Source organism: Lolium rigidum, chromosome 2 (genome assembly GCF_022539505.1).
Source record: "Lolium rigidum isolate FL_2022 chromosome 2, APGP_CSIRO_Lrig_0.1, whole genome shotgun sequence".
Lineage (NCBI taxonomy): Eukaryota > Viridiplantae > Streptophyta > Magnoliopsida > Poales > Poaceae > Lolium > Lolium rigidum.
In genome coordinates, this window is record NC_061509.1 from 6,089,327 (window position 1) to 6,110,816 (window position 21,490).

Genomic DNA, 21,490 nt, shown 5'->3' on the forward strand with positions numbered 1-21,490 from the left:
CCGCCGCCGCCAATCCCATCTCGGGGGATTCAGGAGATAGCCTCCGGCACCCTGCCGGAGAGGGGAATCATCTCCCGGAGGTCTCTTCATCGCCATGATCGCCTCCGGATCGATGTGTGAGTAGTCCACCCTCGGACTATGGGTCCATAGCGATAGCTAGATGGTTGTCTTCTCCTCATTGTGCTATCATGTTAGATCTTGTGAGCTGCCTATCATGATCAAGATCATCTATTTGTAATGCTACATGTTGTGTTTGTTGGGACCCGATGAATATTGAATACTATGTCAAGTTGATTATCAATCTATCATATATGTTGTTTATATTCTTGCATGCTCTCCGTTGCTAGTAGAGGCTCTGGCCAAGTTGATACTTGTGACTCCAAGAGGGAGTATTTATGCTCGATAGTGGGTTCATGCCTCCATTAAATCTGGGACAATGTGATGTAAAGTTCTAAGGTTGTGGATGTGCTATTGCCACTAGGGATAAAACATCGATGCTTTGTCTAAGGATATTTGTGTTGATTACATTACGCACCATACTTAATGCAATTGTCCGTTGTTTGCAACTTAATACTAGAAGGGGTTCGGATGATAACTTCGAAGGTGGACTTTTTAGGCATAGATGCATGTCTGGATAGCGGTCTATGTACTTTGTCGTAATGCCCTAATTAAATCTCATAGTACTCATCATGATATATGTATGTGCATTGTTATGCCTTCTTTATTTGTCAATTGCCCAACTGTAATTTGTTCACCCAACATTTGTTTATCTTATGGGAGAGACACCACTAGTGAACTGTGGACCCCGGTCCAATCCTTTACATCTGAAATACAATCTACTGCAATTGTTCTTTACTGTTCTTCGCAAACAAACATCATCATCCACACTATACATCTAATCCTTTGTTTACAGCAAGCCGGTGAGATTGGCAACCTCACTGTTACGTTGGGGCAAAGTTCTTTGATTGTGTTGTGCAGGTTCCACATTGGCGCCGGAATCCCTGGTGTTGCGCCGCACTACACTCCGCCACCAACAACCTTCACGTGCTTCCTTGACTCCTACTGGTTCGATAACCTTGGTTTCTTACTGAGGGAAAACTTGCTGCTGTGCGCATCACACCTTCCTCTTGGGGTTCCCAACGGACGTGTGTCTACACGCCATCAGTAACCATGCTTCTGGGGACGCCACCAACTATTACACCTTTGTTGAATATCATGTGAGTTGCTATGCATGTTCGTCTTGTCTGAAGTAAGGGAGATTTGCCATGAGTTGAATGGTTTGAGTATGCATATTGTTAGAGAAGAACATTGGGCCGCTAACTAAAGCCATGAATCATGGTGGAAGTTTCAGTTTGGACAATTAATCCTCAATCTCTTATGAGAATATTATCTGTTGTTGAATGCTTATGCATTAAAAGAGGAGTCCATTACATGTTGTCTATGTTGTCCCGGTATGGATGTCTAAGTTGAGAATAATCAAATACGAGAAATCAAATACGATCTTTCTCCTTAGACCTTTGTACAGGCGGCATAGAGGTACCCCTTTGTGACACTTGGTTGAAACATATGTTATGCAATGATAATCCATGTAAATCCAAGCTAATTAGGACAAGGTGCGAGCACTATTGGTAATCTATGCATGAGACTTGCAACTTATAGGATGTATTATACATAACACATATGATTTATTACTACCGTTGACAAAATTATTTCTATGTTTACAAAATGAAAAGCTCTAGCACAAAAATAGTAATCCATGCTTCCCTCTGCGAAGGGCCCTTCTTCTACTTTATTGTTGAGTCAGTCTACCTATTCTTTCTATCTTAGAAGCAAACACTTGTGTGAACTGTGTGCATTGATTCTTACATGTTTACCTATTGCACTCGTTATATTACTTTGTGTTGACAATTATCCATGAGATAAACATGTTGAAGTTGAAAGCAACTCGCTGAAACTTATATCTTCCTTTGTGTTGCTTCAAAGCTTTCTACTAAGAATTTATTGCTTTATGAGTTAACTCTTATGCAAGTCTTATTGATGCTTGTCTTGAAAGTACTATTCATGAAAAGTCTTTGCTATATGATTCAGTTGTTTATTCATTGTCTTTACCATTGCTTCGAATCGCTGCATTCATCTCATATGCTTTACAATAGTATTGATCAAGACTATGATAGCATGTCACTTCAGAAATTATCCTTGTTATCGTTTACCTACTCGAGGGCGAGTAGGAACTACGTTTAGGGATGCTTGATACGTCTCAAACGTATCTATAATTTCTTATGTTCCATGCTACTTTTATGATGATACTCACATGTTTTATACACACTTTATGTCATTATTATGCATTTTCCGGCACTAACCTATTGACGAGATGCCGAAGAGCCGCTTGTCGTTTTTTGCTGTTTTTGGTTTCGTAAATCCTACAAAGGAAATATTCTCGGAATTGGACGAAATCAACGCCCGGGGTCTTATTTTTCCACGAAGCTTCCGGAAGACCGAAAGGGATACGAAGTGGGGCCACGAGGTGGCCGCACCATAGGCCGGCGCGGCCGCAGGGGGCCCGCTCCGCCCTATGGTGTGGGCCCCTCGTCGGCCCTCCGACTCCGCCCTTCCGCCTACTTATAGCCTTCGTCGCGAAAACCCCAGCACCGAGAGCCACGATACGGAAAACCTTCCGGAGACGCCGCCGCCAATCCCATCTCGGGGATTCAGGAGATCACTCTCCGCACCCCGCCGGAGAGGGGAATCATCTCCCGGAGGACTCTTCATCACCATGATCGCGTCCGGATTGATGTGTGAGTAGTTCACCCCTGGACTATGGGTCCATAGCAGTAGCTAGATGGTTGTCTTCTCCTCATTGTGCTATCATGTTAGATCTTGTGAGCTACCTATCATGATCAAGATCATCTATTTGTAATGCTACATGTTGTGTTTGTTGGGATCCGATGAATATGGAATATTATGTCAAGTTGATTATCAATCTATCATATATATGTTGTTTATGTTCTTGCATGCTCTCCGTTGCTAGTAGAGGCTCGGCCAAGTTGATACTTGTAACTCCAAGAGGGAGTATTTATGCTCGATAGTGGGTTCATGCCTCCATTGAATCTGGGACATGTGACGTAAAGTTCTAAGGTTGTGGATGTGCTCGTTGCCACTAGGGATAAAACATCAATGCTTTGTCTAAGGATATTTGTGTTGATTACATTACGCACCATACTTAATGCAATTGTCCGTTGTTTGCAACTTAATACCTGGAAGGGGTTCGGATGATAACCTCGAAGGTGGACTTTTTAGGCATAGATGCATGCTCGGATAGCGGTCTATGTACTTTGTCGTAATGCCCCGATTAAATCTCATAGTAGTCATCGTGATATGTATGTGCATTGTTATGCCCTCTCTATTTGTCAATTGCCCAACTGTAATTCGTTCACCCAACATGCTATTTATCTTATCGGAGAGACACCACTAGTGAACTGTGGATCTCGGTCCATTCTTTACATCTAAAATACAATCTACTGCAATTGTTCTTTACTGTTCTTCGCAAACAAACATCATCTTCCACACTATATATTTAATTCTTTGTTTACAGCAAGCCGGTGAGATTGACAACCTCACTGTTACGTTGGGGCAAAGTACTTTGATTGTGTTGTGCAGGTTCCACGTTGGCGCCGAATCCCCGGTGTTGCGCCGCACTACACTCCGTCACCAACAACCTTCACGTGATCCTTGACTCCTACTGGTTCGATAACCTTGGTTTCTTACTGAGGGAAAACTTGCTGCTGTACGCATCACACCTTCCTCTTGGGGTTCCTAACGGACGTGTGTCTTACACGCCATCACACCCACATCCGTTCGACCGCCAATCATCCGTTTGCCCTAATTCTTTCGAGAACCGACGTATTTTTACCTAAAAATCACTATATATGGCCTCGAAGAGTTCTCGGGAGGAGAGCGCCGTAAAAAGATAGAAACACCAAAACGGAGGATGCTGAAGAGAAGATTGGAGGGGGGAAACTCCGCAGGGATCACCGTCGGAGGGATCTCCACCTTCTCCAACGTATTCATCATCATCACCATGATCAAGATGAAGTAGTCAACCTCTGGACTACGGGTTTGCGGCAGTAGCTTGATCTATTTCTCTCATGTTCTTCATAGTACTTTGTATCATATGAGCTGCCTATCATGATTATTTGTAATACCTATGTGGTGGATCCTTGGTCTATGATATTGTTTTATGAGATCTGCTCTTATTATATTTGTGAGATGTATTGATACATGTATATTATGTACCCGTTCTTAAGTTTATGTTCTGATCCAACATCTATGCAAGAGCGTGTGTGAGGGTGATGTGTGTGTTAGATGGAGTAGCAGAGTTTTAGAGATTGGATAGTGACAATATGTTCATGATCTATTATGGCTTTGCCTTTATTTTGTTACCTCACTAGGGATAAAGTGAATGCATGTGCTATGTTCATCATGTGATAGCAATGATGATTTTGTTTGTTGAAGGTAGCATATTTGATATTCAAACTTTATGTCAAAGTACTTATTGCTATGCTCTGTTAGTTATTAATACAAGATTGATGAAGTTTCATTCTTGTGGAGCATAAGAGAGGTGTGTTGCATCATCTCTATGTTAGGACGTGATGCTCATATTAATTATGATCTTACATATAATAATATTTGTACCTTCATATCTCATTGATGATTTTTTTTGTCCACCACAACTTTACGAGAGAATAGTCAATTAAACCCATGAACCCCTTTATATCATAAGAAACACCTTTATATTACATTTACATTGTTTTCTATTTGTTTCACTATTTTATTCCAAAAATACAAAAACGTTTATCTTTATTGTTTGCATCCAAAACACCAGAAACAATCAACCTCTTTATATTTTTTTTACTTAGTTGCTTTATCTAGTTTAGTTTACTACTTGTTTTATTACTACTTGTGTTATTTACTTACGTGAAACCTTGTGCTTGACAACCACACGATGGATTTGGGGACACAAGGCATTTACTTTACCTGCAGGATTGCTTGAAGAAGAGAGAAGAATATACTCTTTCATCCAGTTCCCCAAGATTCGATAAAAACCCTCGAGTCACCCTTGTGGGGAAAATACTTCGCTGGCGCCTGCACTTGGAGTCACAGCATCATCATACACTCACAGGCAACCCCTTCGGGCCTCATTCCTCTGCAACTCTTCTGGTCTTCCACCTCTAGCTATTCAGTTCACAGGAACACCATTAGAGATAGAAACACAGCTCAGGGAGCACCGTTGTAGCTCTCATATACAACTCTTATACAGTCACCCATGCATGATGTAGGGGTTTTAACTCCTCACGAGGGCCCTAGACCTGGGTACATCGTGGTGTTTGTGAGTTCTTCTGTGTGCGATCTTCATCGCATCATCTCCCCTGGATCCTCCGGTGTTCATCGGCCCCAACATAAGCCTGCCACAGGCATCTGTCTGTTCACCACGATGACAATATTGTAGGTGGAATATGACCGATGTTGGATAATAGTTGAATTCACAGTTTGGTTGTAGTAGGTTGTGGTGTCCCAAGGACACATCACCCGCTTAAATCCCTATTTATATAAAATATTCTTTATCACTAACATGATTATTACTATCTTTTTTTTTATTTCATTACGCGTGTAAAATTGTAGATAAAATCTTCGCCCCACTATTTTCAACTATTGATAAAAATTCAAAAGATAATTGTTGGTCCACGAACATATTTTAGACTTCCATAGGTTTTGATAGAAATCACCTTTTTAATTGATTATTTCCGGGTTTGATAAAACCTATGCCTTTACAAAAAAGTAATAATATCCCGATGAGAGAAATCAATGTGGTGCCCCATGCATTCATCGCAACATGTCTTGTAGTGTTATTGGCACATGGTTGATCTTTTTGGAGCAATGGGTTGTATCAACCAGTTGTAAGCATATCCCTCCCCTCTCCTCTCCGGGGGCTGCCGGCGTTGAGATTGGTGAGGGACCCTCCCATGTATAGCAGTAGTGTAGGTCTAGGATTAGTTCTAGTCTAAGTTTTGTCCCCCGTGGCGTTTGGCTCTATGCCGATGGGATTTCACTGCTGGAGTTTTCGAGCGGTCTCTAGTGGTGGGTGGGGGTGATGTTATTGGCCGTGGTGCTCTAGAGGATGGAGCCAAAGGCGGATGGCGGTGCTACCTCGTCATCCCCTCCAATAAAGCTCATTGGTGGCTCAAATCCGATGGATTCAGCTGGCTAGGCTTCGATGCAAAGCCATCATGGTGATGGTTGCATTGGAGAGGACGCGTGCTAGCTCCGTCCTCGATCTGGGCTGCGGGGAGCTCAAGCTGCAGGTGTTCCCCGGAGTTCATCGGTGGGGGACTTGCGACGGCGGCGGCCGTCTTGCCCCGGCTATCTTTGGTCGAAGGGCAGCCCTCCACAACCACAAGATGATGGCGCTTCTTCCTCCAGGCGCAAGGCCATTGCAGAGGATCTTCAGCTACTCCTTGCGGGCACTTCTCAGCATCGTTGTCCCAAGTGGCATGTCCTCGGCGGTGCTGGCACGGATGACGAGTGGTTTGGCAGAGGACCCGATTGCTTTTCGTAGATTTTTTAAAGGGTTCTTGGTGCAAATTTGCAGGTCCTGATTGTACTTTCCTTTTCTCTTTGGACCTATCTGTAAAATGTAAAACCACCGCTGGAATATAAATGCAGCTACTAGACCTTCGGGTCCCTTCCCCTGTTAAAAAAAAACACAGTTTTTGAATGGACTAGAAGCACTAAAATATACATAAAAGGATATATTTTATTTTCTGAATTTAGATACATCTAAACTGAGACAAATCTAAGGCATCATTTTTATGTATAGAGATAATATATGAAATTTGGTTAAGAAACTCGAGTACAAAGTAATTTATCTTAAGCTGCTCCAGATGGTTCGAGACATCTACATGCAAAATGCAACAACCTACGGAGGCCTTTTTCCCTGTTATTTTCCAGGTATATTTTTTTGCGGGACAGTGCTTCTGAATTCACAACCGTCCGATCCGGATCCAGTGACGATGCAGAGCCGAACCACTCTCAATCGCCCCAATCATATCCCTTCCCCCTGCCGGCGATGGCGCCGCCGCCGCCCACCGGCCAGCGAACACGCTCGCTAGCTAGGTAGGTCCATCGCGATTCGTAGGTATATATTCAAGCGGAGCCTCACATCTCTCTCACGGGCGGCATGTGCTCTCCTCTAACTCGCGCGCTTCTTGCAGATGCTGTCGTTGTCACCGACCGTCGACGCTCTCGCCCTCCTCCCTCGGTGGCCGGCAAGGGCGCGCGCGAAGAAATCAGCCACCGTGTATGCATTCTATTGCGGTGGTAAGACATGCACGGATGCACACAGGTCAGGTAGGCAGCATCCTTACATTCACAACCAATCCTTCCTCTGCTCCAATTGAATTCAACCAACCCTTGAGCATTCACAACCTGCTTGACACTTGTTGCGCAGAACACTTGGTCAAGTGGAAAGATCTGGACCTCCTAATCTTGGGACGAAATGACTTCAGCCAAGGATTCAACGAGACGTTGGTGATCTGGAGTGGCTCCTACAAGGACTTCAACAACTACCTGTATGCAAGACACCATTCATTTGTCGATCATAAAACAGCTTAAAGACTGAACTTCTTGCCTCTTGGCATCTGCTTGCGACGAGTGCAGGGCTCGAGGGAAGCGCACCGAAGGAGTTTGGTAACTGAAATTAGCAAGAAATTGATGCAGTTTGTTTTGCCTTCCTGTTTGTTTTATGGTATCTTTTGGAAAAGCCAGAGTTTGCTCTATCAAGTTCAGTTCAAACATTGGATTGTTGTTTTCATGAAGAAATGTTATTTCTGCAGTTACATTGAACATATCCATGTTTCTTATTACCGGAGAAACCGTGGCTGTGAACATCTTAGTTGCAGAAGCTCTGAAGGAGTGGATACTTATTGACCTCTGAACCGTTGTACCTCCTGAATCTGTATGACGAGTCTCAACATAACAAAAAAAAAAGACCAACAGGGGGGGGAGCCATTTTATTAAGAAAGAAGCGCCACTGCGCTCTCAGCCTCTGACCACTGAACCAAGAGCCCATCCACCCTCAACATAACAGGATACGCTATTGGTAATTATGCATTTGCCTTTTCTTCTGGATATGGAATTGAGATAATAAGTTGATATTTTCATTTTATGTATCTGTGTTGTCAATAAGTTTGTGAGTGAGCATTAATTAAATCTGTAGATTTCTCTGGTCTTATCCTGTACAGTTGTTTGTAAATGAAAGATGTGAAAGCTAGTCAACTTCTCACAGATATTGATAGAGGAACAAAAGGTCAGAATACAATACTCTAGCTGCAGTCCCTGTATTGGATTATTCTTGGATTTTAGTGCTTCCCATTGTTTCATACAGTGTACTTGTGTTTTTATGTTTGAACAGAAAATTGTATGGACAGCAATGATGCTGGTCTGTACAGTTATTTATATATGAAAGATGTGAAAATAACTAACTTCGGGTAAGTATGGCTGCTGATCACAGCATAAGACTCCTGCTGTAGTTTTCTTATTTTATTTTCTCGGAAATTTTGGTGTGTCCCTTGTTAATTGTTGTATAGTTATGAGGATAAGAAGATTTCAAACATCAAACCGGACAATCGTATGTACACCAATGATGCTGGCGTGTCATCAGAAGCAGACTGTATACCGGGACCTAAACTTAAGTAGATTCAGTAGAAGATGATAACTTTTAAGAAAGTCAATTTCTTCATGCCAAGAAAATTTCTGGGCGATTCAGCACCACACCACAAGTGAGGCTTCACTTCCACCCAATTAATCAAACGTTGAACTATTCAATGATAGCTAAGTTTGGTCCTGCGACTTGCGTACTGTTCCTTGGAAATTAGCATATGCATCATTGTCCATATCGCCAATAAGTGAGCTGAAGTTCTAAGGTTCTCAATGTTTGAAAATAGTGTACTTATTTTTGTGACCAGGAAATGGTGTACATGTTGATAAGACTTCACCGCACAAGTAAGTACCATGAAGCACAATTGGCACAAGAAATGCTATAACACACCATTCGAACTACTAGTCTGGCGCCTCTCAGCCATTGCTAGAAGCACCCGAGCTCTGTATAAGAATAGCTCCTCGCTGCTGATCACTGTTACTGCCGCTGAGTAGTGAACGAAGAGGAGAAGCAGAGCAAGCACCAGAATGTGGCACAGGGTGAACAGGAAGAAGTGAAGTGGCGCGTAGAGGAAGGAAAACTCATATTGCGGTCAGTATGACCAAGAACTGCAGCACCGGTGGATGACCTACGACTACGAGCGAAGGTATTTTATAGATGTTGTGCTTATGTCCACAATTTTCGCTGCAATATTTGAAAATTTCTAAATAGGTCTACAAAGGTTTGGTGTACCAGGTTTACCAAAGAACCACGCCATTCATTGTCACATGAAAAAGTGTATAGCATTGTCGCATGAAAATATATTATACAACATTATACTTTTAAGAACTGTTGACATATAACTACAGAGAACATGTATGCCTTTAAGATTTGACCATAGGTCTCAGCAACCTTGGTTTCTTAAATTTTTCTGTCTTTTTTTGATTCTTAGTAGTTATCTTATCGCATCGTACCCTCCTTTGTAGAATACGTTGTTAAAAAACTCTGAAGACACACTGGTCACCTACTGGGCAGTCTAGCTGCATCAAACTCGAAGCAAATGGCTGAGGCAGTGATTCTTTCGACTGTGTTAAAGATTGGCGTTGCTCTAGGAAATAAGGCAGTACAGCAGGCTAACTCTCAATTCCAAAAGTTCATTGCACAGCTAACAGAGCTTCAAGGCAGGATGGGTCGCATCAGAAGTGAACTCAGGCTAATGCATGGATTTCTTTGCCGAGTGGACATACGGAATCTGAAGAATCAGAACTATGGAATCTGGGTTCAAGAGTTAAGAATGCTTGCCCACAAGATTGAGGACATTGTGGATGAGTATTTGTATCTTACTGGTCATAAACATGATACTAGGTGGGGTACCTATCTGAAAAAAGGATTCAAGCAACCAAATGTGATGCTTTCCTTAAACAGGATTGCTAAGGAAGCAGAGGTCAATCTTGCGTATCTCTTCCAGGCTAAAGATCGGTGGGTTACTGTGGTAGATGGTGGGAACTCCAGCGACTCGAGTTACATTGTTGAGAGATCCCAACATCTTGCAAGCATTTCACGTTCCCTTGTTGAAGAAGATCTTGTTGGGGTGGATAAAAGTAGAGAAAAACTTGAGAAGATGTTGGCAGGTGATGATTTGGAACGCTGTGTGATAGCGCTTCATGGAATGGGAGGGCTTGGTAAAACAGCTTTGGCTGCAAATGTCTACAAGAAGGAGAGAGGAAAGTTTGAATGTCATGCCTGGGTCTCCATCTCTCAAACTTACTCCATAAAAGATGTTCTGAAGTACCTAATAACTGAATTGTACAAAGGGAGAAATAGCACACCAGCTAACATGGACCACATGGACACTAAAGACCTTCAAGATGAACTGAAGGCATTCCTAGATGACAAGAAGTATTTGATTGTACTGGATGATGTTTGGGATCCGGAAGCCGTCAACGACCTATTTCGAGCACTTGTTCAAAATCAGAAGAGCAGTAGAGTACTTGTGACAACACGCATAGATGGTGTAGCTCACCATGCTTTGCAAGACCGGAGAATAACACTTGAAGCTCTGTCAAGAGATCACTCATGGGAACTCTTTTGTAAGATGGGGTTTTCGAGAGATACAAATCACAAATGCCCTATAGAACTGGAAGAATTAGCACAAGAAATCGTTAGCAAGTGCAAAGGGATACCTCTTGCAATTGTAGCTGTTGGCAGACTCCTCTTCGTGCGCGACAAGACGAGAGAGGAATTCAAGCGAATACATGACCAACTTGAGTGGGAGCTAGTTAACAACCCAAGCATGGAACATGTCAGGAACATTCTTTACTTGAGCTATATCTACCTTCCAACACACTTGAAAAGTTGTTTCTTGTATTGCAGCTTATTCCCAGAAGACTATCTTTTCCGCAGAAAAAAGCTTGCACGGTTGTGGACAGCAGAGGGTTTTATCGAGGAGAGAGGTGCAAGCACATTAGAAGAAGTGGCAGAAGGATATATGAAGGAGTTGCTTCACAGAAACATGCTACAACTTGTTGAAAGGAACTTATTTGGTAGGATAAAGAAATTCAGAATGCACGATATACTACGTGAATTGGCAGTTGATTTGTGTCAGAATGATTGTTTTGGTGTTGCATATGAGGAAGAGAAATGTGGGGGATATCTTGAGAAAGATGGACGCCGATTGGTAATACATAATCTAAAGAAGGACATTGAACAATCAATTTCAAGTCTACATCAGCTTCGATCCATCACTGCATTGGATGATAGTATGCCATCACTCACTCTACTACCTCTGCTATCTGAGAAGACAAGATATATGACAGTGCTAGAATTAGCTGGTCTGCCTATCGAGAAGATTCCATATGCTATTGGGGATCTTTTCAATCTACGCCATTTGAGTCTACGTAATTCAAAAGTGAAGATGGTCCCGGAGTCTATTGAGAAGCTTTCAAATTTGTTGACACTAGACCTGTATAATTCTGACGTACATAAGTTGCCTAGAGGAATTGTGAAACTGAAGAAGATTAGGCACTTATTCGCTCAGAAAATCATTGATCCATCTGCTAGAGTTCTCTTGTGGTCAAGTGGTGTAAGCGTCTCCAAGGGCCTTGGTAACCTAACAAACCTGCAGACACTACAAGCATTGGTAGCAGAGGATGAGTCTGTTAGACAGCTAGGGGAGCTGAGGCAATTAAGAAGCCTAAGGTTATGTAATGTGAAAAGAGTATACTGTGAATGCCTCTGCAACTCTCTAGTTCAGATGCAATTTCTGTCCTTCCTAGATGTGATTGCAAGTGATGGTAATGAGGTTCTTTGGTTGAATGCCCTCCCGTCGAAAGTGCAAAAACTATATTTGAGAGGACAATTAGACAAAGAGACTTTCAAAGCCTTAGGCCAAAACTTGTACGAATTGGGTCTAAATTTATCACAGCTGATAGAAGACCCCCTTCCATCCCTTTCTCGGTTGACAAATTTGGCGGAGCTATATTTGAACAAAGCATACTGTGGAAAGAAGCTGGCATTTCTCAAGGAGTGGTTCCCTAACCTGAAGACCCTTCAGTTAAAAGACCTTCCTCATCTGGACCAGCTAGAGATAGAGGAAGGTTCCATGGCGACACTGGAAAGATTATTCATAGTCAACCTCAACAGCATGACACAGGTCCCACCTGGCATTGAGTTCCTTGTGACTCTCCAGTATCTATGCTTCTACGAAATCACCCCGGGCTTTTTGACATTGCTGCGCCAATGTCCTAGAATTGGCGGTATGCGCCGATTCTGGCATACTTTTCGGGATTGACTGCTGTTTCCTGGTCAATAAATGTGCATGTAAGTCGCTGAACTGCGAGTTCGCCTGTCATGCATATAAATTTCTAGTTTAACATGTGTTGATGCAAGTTGTTGTCCATATATGTATATGTAGGTCGGTGCAACGACAGAAGAAAAATCTCTTCATCTGAGGTTTCCAGACTCCAGCTGATGCATACCATTTTCCACTGTGCTTCGCTTTTTGAGCCGCTACCTTTTGTTTTACGAAACAAAAATGAACTACTATTGGTGTTCTTGTGAAATGTGTTTATTTGTTTTTAAATAGCATTTCCCTTATTGTATGTCCGAGTCTTGTGGAGGAAGACGTAGCATCCATCTAGATATGCATTGGTTGCTGTAGTTACTAGTGTCAGGATTTGGAAGTGGAAAGGTTCGTCCCGGAGAAGGTTTTCCTCCTAGTTCCAAACAAGAGTTTCTTTCTTAGACTAGAAGTTGTAATTTGACTCTATAAGTCCAACCCTCGTTGATCAATTTGTATACTATATGGCATTTCTCTACCAATATACTTGTGACTGTTATATACTATGGCATCTCCTGTGATCTCATAATGCTGGGAATATTCATGTAGGTCCTGCAACTATATTTTATAATGGGCAAACTGCACGTATTGCTCTATGATTTGTTATTTGAAATGGTTTTCTTTTTCTGCAGTTATATAGCATTGTGATTTGAGGATTGAATTCTCTAGGTTGATGCCTTGCGATTCCGAAGTCTGAAATTTTAGGAGTCATGTCCTTGTCCAGAAGGATATTGCCTGTCTGTGGACGATCCTGTATCTGGAGTCCTGGTGAAGGTACAGCAAACCTCGGTGGTGGCTTGAGGAAGAAGATACCTAACTACGCTCATCTGTGGATCAACCAATAACAGGACGTGTGGAGGCTAAGCTAACTGGGAGATTCAGAGTAAAAATCAGCAAATCACCTCGGCATAGGCAAGAAGACTTCCGACGAAAGCATAACTGACTACGTAATCTTACCGGGCTCATGAAATCTTATTTTCCTGTCGATTCAACAAAGATTTTCGTATACATATAATTTTTTCCATGGCAAAACAATTTTTTTCATCTAGTATAAAAATATAATTACCGCACAGTTCTCAGTGTGAGGTGGGAAGTCAGATGTTACATATGGCGAAGAAATGTCAGTTTTCTTCATTGAAATCTGCACAGTGTTCCATTGATGGTGTCAAAGTCAAACACTGTGTAGATCACAGGTTTCAAAACCGATTTTTTTTAAAAAAAAAACACCTTGTGCTAGGCTGGTAGGACCGAATTGTTTCATTCTGAGGGTTAGCTAATAGCATAATTCACCTTAGGACCTGCAGGCCTAACAAAGCTAGCCTTATACAGCTTTCTTTTTCTTTGAACTTATTTTGTAGCTCTGCTACCACCATGTATGCTCCCGTCTTCTTGAGGGCTTCTTCTAATATACAATAACACACGCTTAGGCTTGTGTTCGGGAAAAAAAAAGCAGATTTCACCAATGACATGTTTCTACTTAAAGACTGGTTCTGTATTACCAGATAATTAAGTTGTGGATTCACCACTTTGACTCGTTACCTGTGGGTGCTTTTTATTCTTGTTTTGATTAAGTTGTCCGCGGCCAACATTTTGCAATCTTAAATTCCTGTCTAAACTGTCATACCATCATCAGCCACTAGGTTGTTGCCCTATTAAATCCAATTTGTGCAGCATATTTTGCTCTAAGATGTTGTCCAAACTCTGCTTCCATAGTGTAGTTTTGCAGATACTTCTTGTCAATTAGTGACTATTTTAAACTGTCTTACTGATTTCTTTTGTATTGCTGATACAATTCTTTTCTAACTGCTATGCAACAGTCCTGAAATTTCGTCATGCCTTATATATCATGCTGTAACAGTCCTTAAATTTTGCATGCCTTATATGTCTTGAACCTAGTAGATATTATGGAAATAATGAAAGCTATAAACTGAAATTTTGGCATGCCTTGTATGTCATGCAAATTCTTAATGCTATCAGAAGTTTACTTACTGCAGTTCAGGATCCATATTTCGTCTCTGTACATTGTTAAAGCTTGTTGAATCATAAACAAATTCTGATGGCACAATCATTGTGCCGCCAAGTTCACACTCTCAGACTTCTCATGGTCTAGTTCTAAACTGCTTTATCAGGAATTCTATAGCAAACGAAAATTTATTTTAAGCTAGTTATTACGTTAACGAAATGTTTAGGTTTAATAATGTCGTCTCATGCACTTGTCATTGCAAAATGCAAATCCATGGTTTTTTTAGGAGAAACCGTGCTCTTTATTAATCAATCAACACAGGATTACAATCAGCCTCTAGGCTGTGAACTAAAAAAGCCGGTGGCTCAGTGTCCCAAGAAAACGATCTCGCCTGGATTGACGCATACTTTGCGCAACAGTGAGCCGCTTGGTTAGCCTCACGACGGGCAAAAACAAAACAGAAAGAACTAAAAGCATTAACTAACTCATCAATCTCAACAAGAATCGGCTTAATCGTTGATCTATCAAAAGCCCAGTTGTCCCAGTGCTTGAGAAGCTCAGTACAATCAGTTTCAAAGATCAATTTTTGATACCCACGCTCCACTACCAACAACACAGCATCTCTTAATGCAACAGTCTCAACACTCAAAGAATCTGATAATCCTTGATAGCTCCTACAGGTGGCGGCCAAGAAGGAAATATTGTCTCTCGCGACTACTCCTGAGGCTGCATATCCACTATCAACCTGAATAGCCCCATCTGAATTTAATTTGACCGTGTCATCTGGGGGTTTTTTCCATTTACTCAGAGGCCTAGAGAGCTTGCTCGTTACAAGAACCCTCGGCACTTCCAGGGTCTGGAGAGTCTTGTTGTGCACTGTCATCACCGTTACTGATTAAAGTGACTAGATTTGTAGTATTATTGTCTCATTTGCATGCTCTTATGTACAAACTTAAAAAAAATTCGTGCCATTTTGAAGCCGTTGCCTACTTTTGTTTGTCGCAAAGTTACTTTTTCTACTGCAGCCTTCTGCTGACTGCTGATCCGGCTATTCCTCAAAATCACGATTTGAAATCCTTCTCTGTATCTTTAGATTTCTTGCAATCTTGTATACAAGCTCATTTTCACAGATTATGCATCGGACTCATTTTACTGATAGCTACGTGGTGATCTTGGATTTGTGGTTTGTTGCTGCACATGTCAAATGTCAATACACTGCCACTGATACTCTAGGGGAAATTTCTTGTGGCTCTAAACATTCTGGTGAAAATACTCATCAATTTGTGCTTGCTGATCCAGTCACCTCATGAAACTTTCTTGGTCAAAGCCTGTGTACCAGAGAATTTGCGTTCTTCACATGTACTAACACTTATCTAATGTCTACGTATTATAGTAGTTTATGATTTACCTTATATTGCATCTATGTTACTGTTTATTTTTTAAGTTAGTAGTAATAGTTGCGCACCCTCCTCTCATCTCTCGTCGGCTTCTGAATGAAGATGCATTTTAGTTCCTCCCCAGACTTAAGAATCAAAGTAACAAGGGTGATCAACTTGCTGGGTAATGACAAGATAGATGCTTTCAGGGAAAGATTGGAAGGAACTGATGCGCTGCAAATTTGTCAAAAGTTATATTCTGGAATAATGAAAAATGCAACAACCAAAAGCAAAACCCAATCAGATAGTAAAGTAGACCTAGTTTCAGAAGATATTGTCTAGGCTTAGTTTCAGAGTTGCAGACCTAAAAAAAAAAGACCACACACGAGGACCATCTAGAACGGACACTATCTTATGACTGACAGCGAGAATTGTGATCATATTAGGTGCATTCAAGCTGACATTCAGGTGTCAGGCATGGATGGTACCTGAAATAATATATATACCAGATGCGTTGGCTGTACACATTCTTCTCCACATGGATAGCTAGCTGCATGATGGAAACACGGTAGCCAACTTGCCAAAACTCTCAAATCTCTCTGACGGCTTCTGAATGAAGATGCATTTTAGTTCATCCCAAAACTTAAGAATCAAAATAACACTAGTGATCAACATACTGGGTAATGACAAGATGGATGCTTGCAAGAAAGATTGGAAGGAACTGATGCGCTGCAAATTTGTCAAAAGTTTTATTCTGGAATAATGGAAAATGTTCAGAGGCAAGGCAACAAGCTAAAGCAAAACCCAATCAGATAGTAAAGTACGTAGTACTCTACACGAAACATTCCGAAGATGTTGTCTAGGTGCTTTAGTTTCAGAGTTGCAGACCTCAAAAAGACCAAACATGTGGACAATCTAGAACGGACACTAATATCTTATGACTGACAGCGAGAATTGTGATCATATTAGGTGCATTCAAGCTGATATTCAGGTGTCAGGCATATAGTGCCTGAAGTAATATAGTACCAGATGCGTTCGCTGTACACATTCTTCTCCACATGGATAGCTAGCTGCATGATAGCCAAGTTGCCATGTTTTGCAAGAACTGAAGTCAGCTATAGCTCTAAATGGAAGATCTGGGAAATACTAATTTGAAGAAAAGAAAATACGAACTGTTTATTTATTACAGTAATAATTACATAGTAAGATTCGACGGATGATGTCTAAAGGAAACAATGTATCTAAGTATGAAAGAATCCCCTAATAATCAAGCTATGTGAAATATGAACAATGCAGTATGAATTATGATGATGATTTTTGGCGTGTGAAGATCTGATGTAGCGTCCGGTCTGGCACTGGGATGAACTTGACGGCCCAGCCGATGGGCCATGACACGACGGCGATGGCGAGGCAGACGCCCCACTGTCCCAACCCGAGCCTCTTGGTGCCGGCGAACCTCGTGAGCACCTCCACCATGAGCACCTGCAGGGCGAGCGTGACGGCGATGATTGCCAGAAACATCCTGTTCTTTAGCACCCCGGCGAAGACGTTCTTCTTCTCGATCTCGCGCGCGTTGAACTCGTTGAAGACCTGGCAGAGGACGAAGGCGTTGAAGATCATGGTGCCGTTGGTCTTCTCGTCGGTGCCGAAGACGTCGCGGCCGCGGTACTGGAGCGCGAGCAGCACGGCGATCTGGAAGAGCGCCTGCGCCATGAGGTTGCGCCACATGGCGTTGCTGATGAGCGGCGCGGTGCGGCCGATGGGCGGGCGGTCCATGAGGGTTTTGGTGGGCGTGTCCGTGGCCAGCGCCAGCGCGCCCATGGTGTCCATGATCAGGTTCACCCACAGGAGCTGCACGGTGGTGAGCGGCATCTTGCCCGTGGTGATCGCGGAGACGAAGTTGATGACCAGCGCGGCGACGTTGACGGTGAGCTGGAACTGGATGAACTTCTGGATGTTGTTGAAGACGCAGCGTCCCCACCGTGTGGCCGTCACCACCGTGTCGAAGTTGTCGTTGAGGATGATGATGTCAGAGCTCTCCTTGGCTACCTCTGTGCCCTGGACGCCCATGGACAGGCCGACATCGGCCTCCTTGAGCGCCGGCGCGTCGTTGGTGCCGTCGCCGGTCACGGCGACCACATGGCCCTTCTGCTTCAGCCGCTGCACCAGCACCAGCTTGTCCATCGGCAGCGAGCGTAGCCATGACGCGGATGTTGTCCACGATATCGAGCTGCTGCTCCGGCGACATGGCGCGGAACTCGTGCCCCTCTAGGACGATGCCGTTGGGGTCGTTGCTGGATATGATGCCACACTCCTTTGCGATCGCGCGTGCTGTGAGGACGTTGTCGCCGGTGACCATCTTGACGGCGACGCCGGCCTTGGTGCAAGCTTCAATGGCCGCTTTGACCTCTGGTCGGCACGGGTCTTTCAAGCCGACGAAGCCCAGCAATGTCAGCCCCTCGTCGTCAATCTTTGCTTGCTCGCTGTCGAGTTGCTTGTAGGCGAATGCGATGCACCGGAGGCTGCCCACAGCCATGTCGTTGATGACCTTCTCGAGATTCTTCCTCTGCTCCACGCCGAGCTCGCGCGCCGCTCCGTCCGTGTCCACGTACATTGAGCAGTTGGCCAAGACCATCTCGGCGGCGCCTTTCCAGTGCGCGATCACCGAGCCCGTGGCGTTGTCCCTGATCATCACGCCACTGCGCTTCTTGTCAGAGTTGAAGGCCTCAACGTGCAGCACCTTGCAGCTCCTCTTCAACTCATTGGCGTCCATGCCGAGGTCCGCCACGGCCCAGGAAAGCAGCGCCTTCTCCGTCGGGCTGCCCGATATCTCCGGCGGCGATACGTTGTCCGGCTTGTACACACTTCCGGTGGTGTTGATCCCAGCTCCCTGGCAGAGCAAGCTGACGACGCTCCCGGCGATGGCCGTGGCGGCTGTAGGCTGCTCCGTGCCAACCCAGAACTCGGTGACCTTCATCTGATTCAGCGTGAGCGTCCCGGTCTTGTCAGTGCAGATGGCCGTGACGGAACCCATTGTCTCGCACGCCGAGAGGCGGCGCACCAGGGCGTTCTCCTTGACCATCCTCTTCATGGAGAATGCGAGTGTAAGCGTGACGGCGAGCGGGAGGCCCTCTGGAATCGCGACGACGATGATGGTTACGGCCTGCTGAAATATGCCCACGAGCGCGCTGAATACCTTGTCGAAGGTGACATGGGCCTTGTCGAAGAGCGGCTTGCCCTGGTCGTCCTTGGTGCTGCCAGTGAAGTGGCGCGCGGTGAGCACGGTGAAGACGAGCACGGCGACGGCGACGCCGATCTTGCCGATGCTGGACGTGAGGCGCTCGAGGCGCTCCTGGAGCGGCGTGGGCTGGGTGGTCTCCTTGGTTATGCTGCTCATCATCTCGCCCCACAGGGTGTCGGTGCCGACGGCGGTGACGAGCATCCGGCCGTAGCCGTCGATGATCTTGACGCCGGCGGTGAGGAAGGGCATCTTCTCTGCGTCGATCTCAACAGGATGGGGCTCACCTGTCATGCTCGACTCGTCCACCTGCAGGCCGTGCCCTTCGAGGAACACTCCGTCCGCCGGCACGGAGTCGCCGATCTTGAGCACCACGACGTCCCCGACGACGATCTCGAATATGGAGACCTCCTGCCTCCGCGCGGCGCGGACGACGGTGACCGCGATGTTGCCGGACTCGCTGGCGAGCTTGTCGAACCGCTTGGCCTGGCCGTGGTTGCTGACCGCGGAGACGGCGGCGACGAGGAAGACGGCGAGGAAGATGCTGACCCCGTCGTACCAGCCGTCCTTGAGGCCGTGCTCCTTGATCCCGAAGCCGAGGGAGACGGCGGCGCAGACGAGGAGCACGATGAGGAACACGTCCCCGAGCGCGTCCCAGACGTGGGCGAGGAAGCTCTTGGGCTTCGGCTTGGGGTACGTGTTCGCGCCGAACGCCTCCCTGCGGCGGCGCACGTCGCCGTCGTCCCCGCGGATGCCGCGCTCCGCGCCGGACGCCAGCGCGGCCGCGATGCCGGCGCCGCCGCCGAGGCTGCGGAAGCAGTCGTCCCGCTTGTCCTTGACCAGGCCCTTGAAGGAGTCGTCGTCGGCGGCAACGGAGAATGTCGCGCCGTAGGAGGTGTCGTCAGCGGCGTCGGAGTCGCTGTCGTGGTGGATCTTGATTGCGACGTAGGAGGCGCTGCGTGGCAGGTGGACGCCGGTGGAGAGAATGCCGAGTCGGGCGAGCCTGTGGCACGTACGGATGACGTTGAGGGCCTTGCGCCACTGCCTCGCCGGCTGCCACGACGACGATGACGTCACAGAGCGGCGCCCCGCGGCGATCCAGATGTCGGCGCGATCCATGGGTTTTTGCGGCAATGCAGCTCAAGGCAAGACGCGAGAAGGATGTTGAAGCTATGGATCGATCGATCAATGGACGCGGCGGCGAGGTGATGGGTCAAGAAGAGAAGACCGGGTTGTGACGATCCTCCTAGGACGGACGATTTGCTGGTAGATGCCTGAGTTTCGGATATGCTGCAGCTCCGATTATATAGTATGAGGCGAATTGAGGAAGCTTCGACGAAAGTAGACTATGAAAACAGGAGTAATTGTGCTGCTCAATGAGCCGCGTCGTTGGAGAGGCGGTGTGAAGATGATCATCAATTCGTTTCTTTCGTCACGCCAACGGAAGGATGTAATAATGTATACTAACCAAATATTGTTGTGTCTGTTAATACGGCGCTGTTTCATGCAGAATTGCAGGGGAGGCAAACGGCAGGGAACCTTCAGAATTGCCAGAATAGGAGGGTACGTAACAAATTTGAACTTGCGTTTATTTACGTCTTTTTTTACTTGCCATCGAAAATGTATTGGTACACGCAAAAGGAAAGTGAAATGGGCTGGACTAGAGCTAGCGCGGCCCACGGATCACGCTGACAGATAAGGAAAGTTTCAGATAGGCGCGTTTTCTCTTGATTACTTTTGTTTTGTTTTCTGCGACGGAGGGAACGAAGGAGAAGATGCACTTCAGTTCCTTTCCTAGGTCGGTAGTACGTACAATACGTGGCTACGAGTAGGATGTACAATGCGCGCGCGGCAGCATCGATCGCAACTTGGTGCCTAAGGTTTGCTACTGTACTTATTAAGACACGAGATATGCGATCGACCTAAGGTTTTGACTTTTGACCAACTGTTCCACTGAGATACGGCCCGCCGCGTTGGCTCCGACGTGCTTCAGCCGGCGGCCGGCGCGACACACGATCGCCGGAGATGTGGTCTCGATCGACATACGCGGTTTCGCCGCCCGCCACCTGGGAACAGCAGAAGGATCGAGTACTGCAAGTTGACCGGCCTCTCTGCTCCGATCCAGGTGTATTCCGCTGGGTGGAGTGGACAACGTGAAACTGAGGCCGGCAACGTCGTGCCAGGTGGTCCGGCCTTGCATATCTATTTTTCAAATTCACAAAACCCACAAGCAAGACTGGATACAACATTAGGGCATGTACAATGACAAGTAGTGTTTAGAGAGATGCTTAGCAAAAGAAACCGGGTATTGTCAAAGGACGGGCGCTTATTTATAATTGCCAGATGCCTAACTAGGCACCTCCATTGTACAAATAAGCACTAC

At 45.2% G+C, this 21,490-nt stretch overlaps 1 protein-coding gene and 1 pseudogene across 13 annotated transcripts; one reads left to right on the forward strand and one right to left on the reverse strand.

Moving 5' to 3' along the window:
• The first annotated feature begins 7,278 nt into the window (after positions 1-7,278).
• On the forward strand, positions 7,279-13,036 carry LOC124691217 (disease resistance protein RPM1-like). 13 transcript variants are annotated; one of them, XM_047224478.1, is made up of 6 exons: positions 7,279-7,404; positions 7,505-8,362; positions 8,468-8,543; positions 8,643-9,359; positions 9,679-12,511; positions 12,606-13,036. In XM_047224478.1, the coding sequence occupies exon 5, from the start codon at positions 9,753-9,755 to the stop codon at positions 12,480-12,482; it is 2,730 nt and encodes a 909-aa protein (XP_047080434.1). In that variant the 5' UTR covers positions 7,279-7,404; positions 7,505-8,362; positions 8,468-8,543; positions 8,643-9,359; positions 9,679-9,752; the 3' UTR covers positions 12,483-12,511; positions 12,606-13,036. The 13 variants fall into 13 exon arrangements, with proteins under 13 accessions (XP_047080434.1, XP_047080437.1, XP_047080439.1 ...); XM_047224481.1 differs by having other exon boundaries at positions 7,505-8,155; positions 8,298-8,362; positions 8,468-9,359; XM_047224483.1 differs by having other exon boundaries at positions 7,505-7,625; positions 7,714-7,801; positions 7,890-9,359.
• Positions 13,037-17,054: 4,018 nt separating this feature from the next.
• Positions 17,055-19,558, reverse strand: LOC124685888 (annotated as a pseudogene).
• Positions 19,559-21,490: the final 1,932 nt, after the last annotated feature.

What these genes read in the sequence shown, in the direction of transcription:
- LOC124691217 (XM_047224486.1), top strand. Translation starts at nt 9,753, where the DNA reads ATGGCTGAGGCAGTGATTCTTTCGACTGTGTTAAAGATTGGCGTTGCT.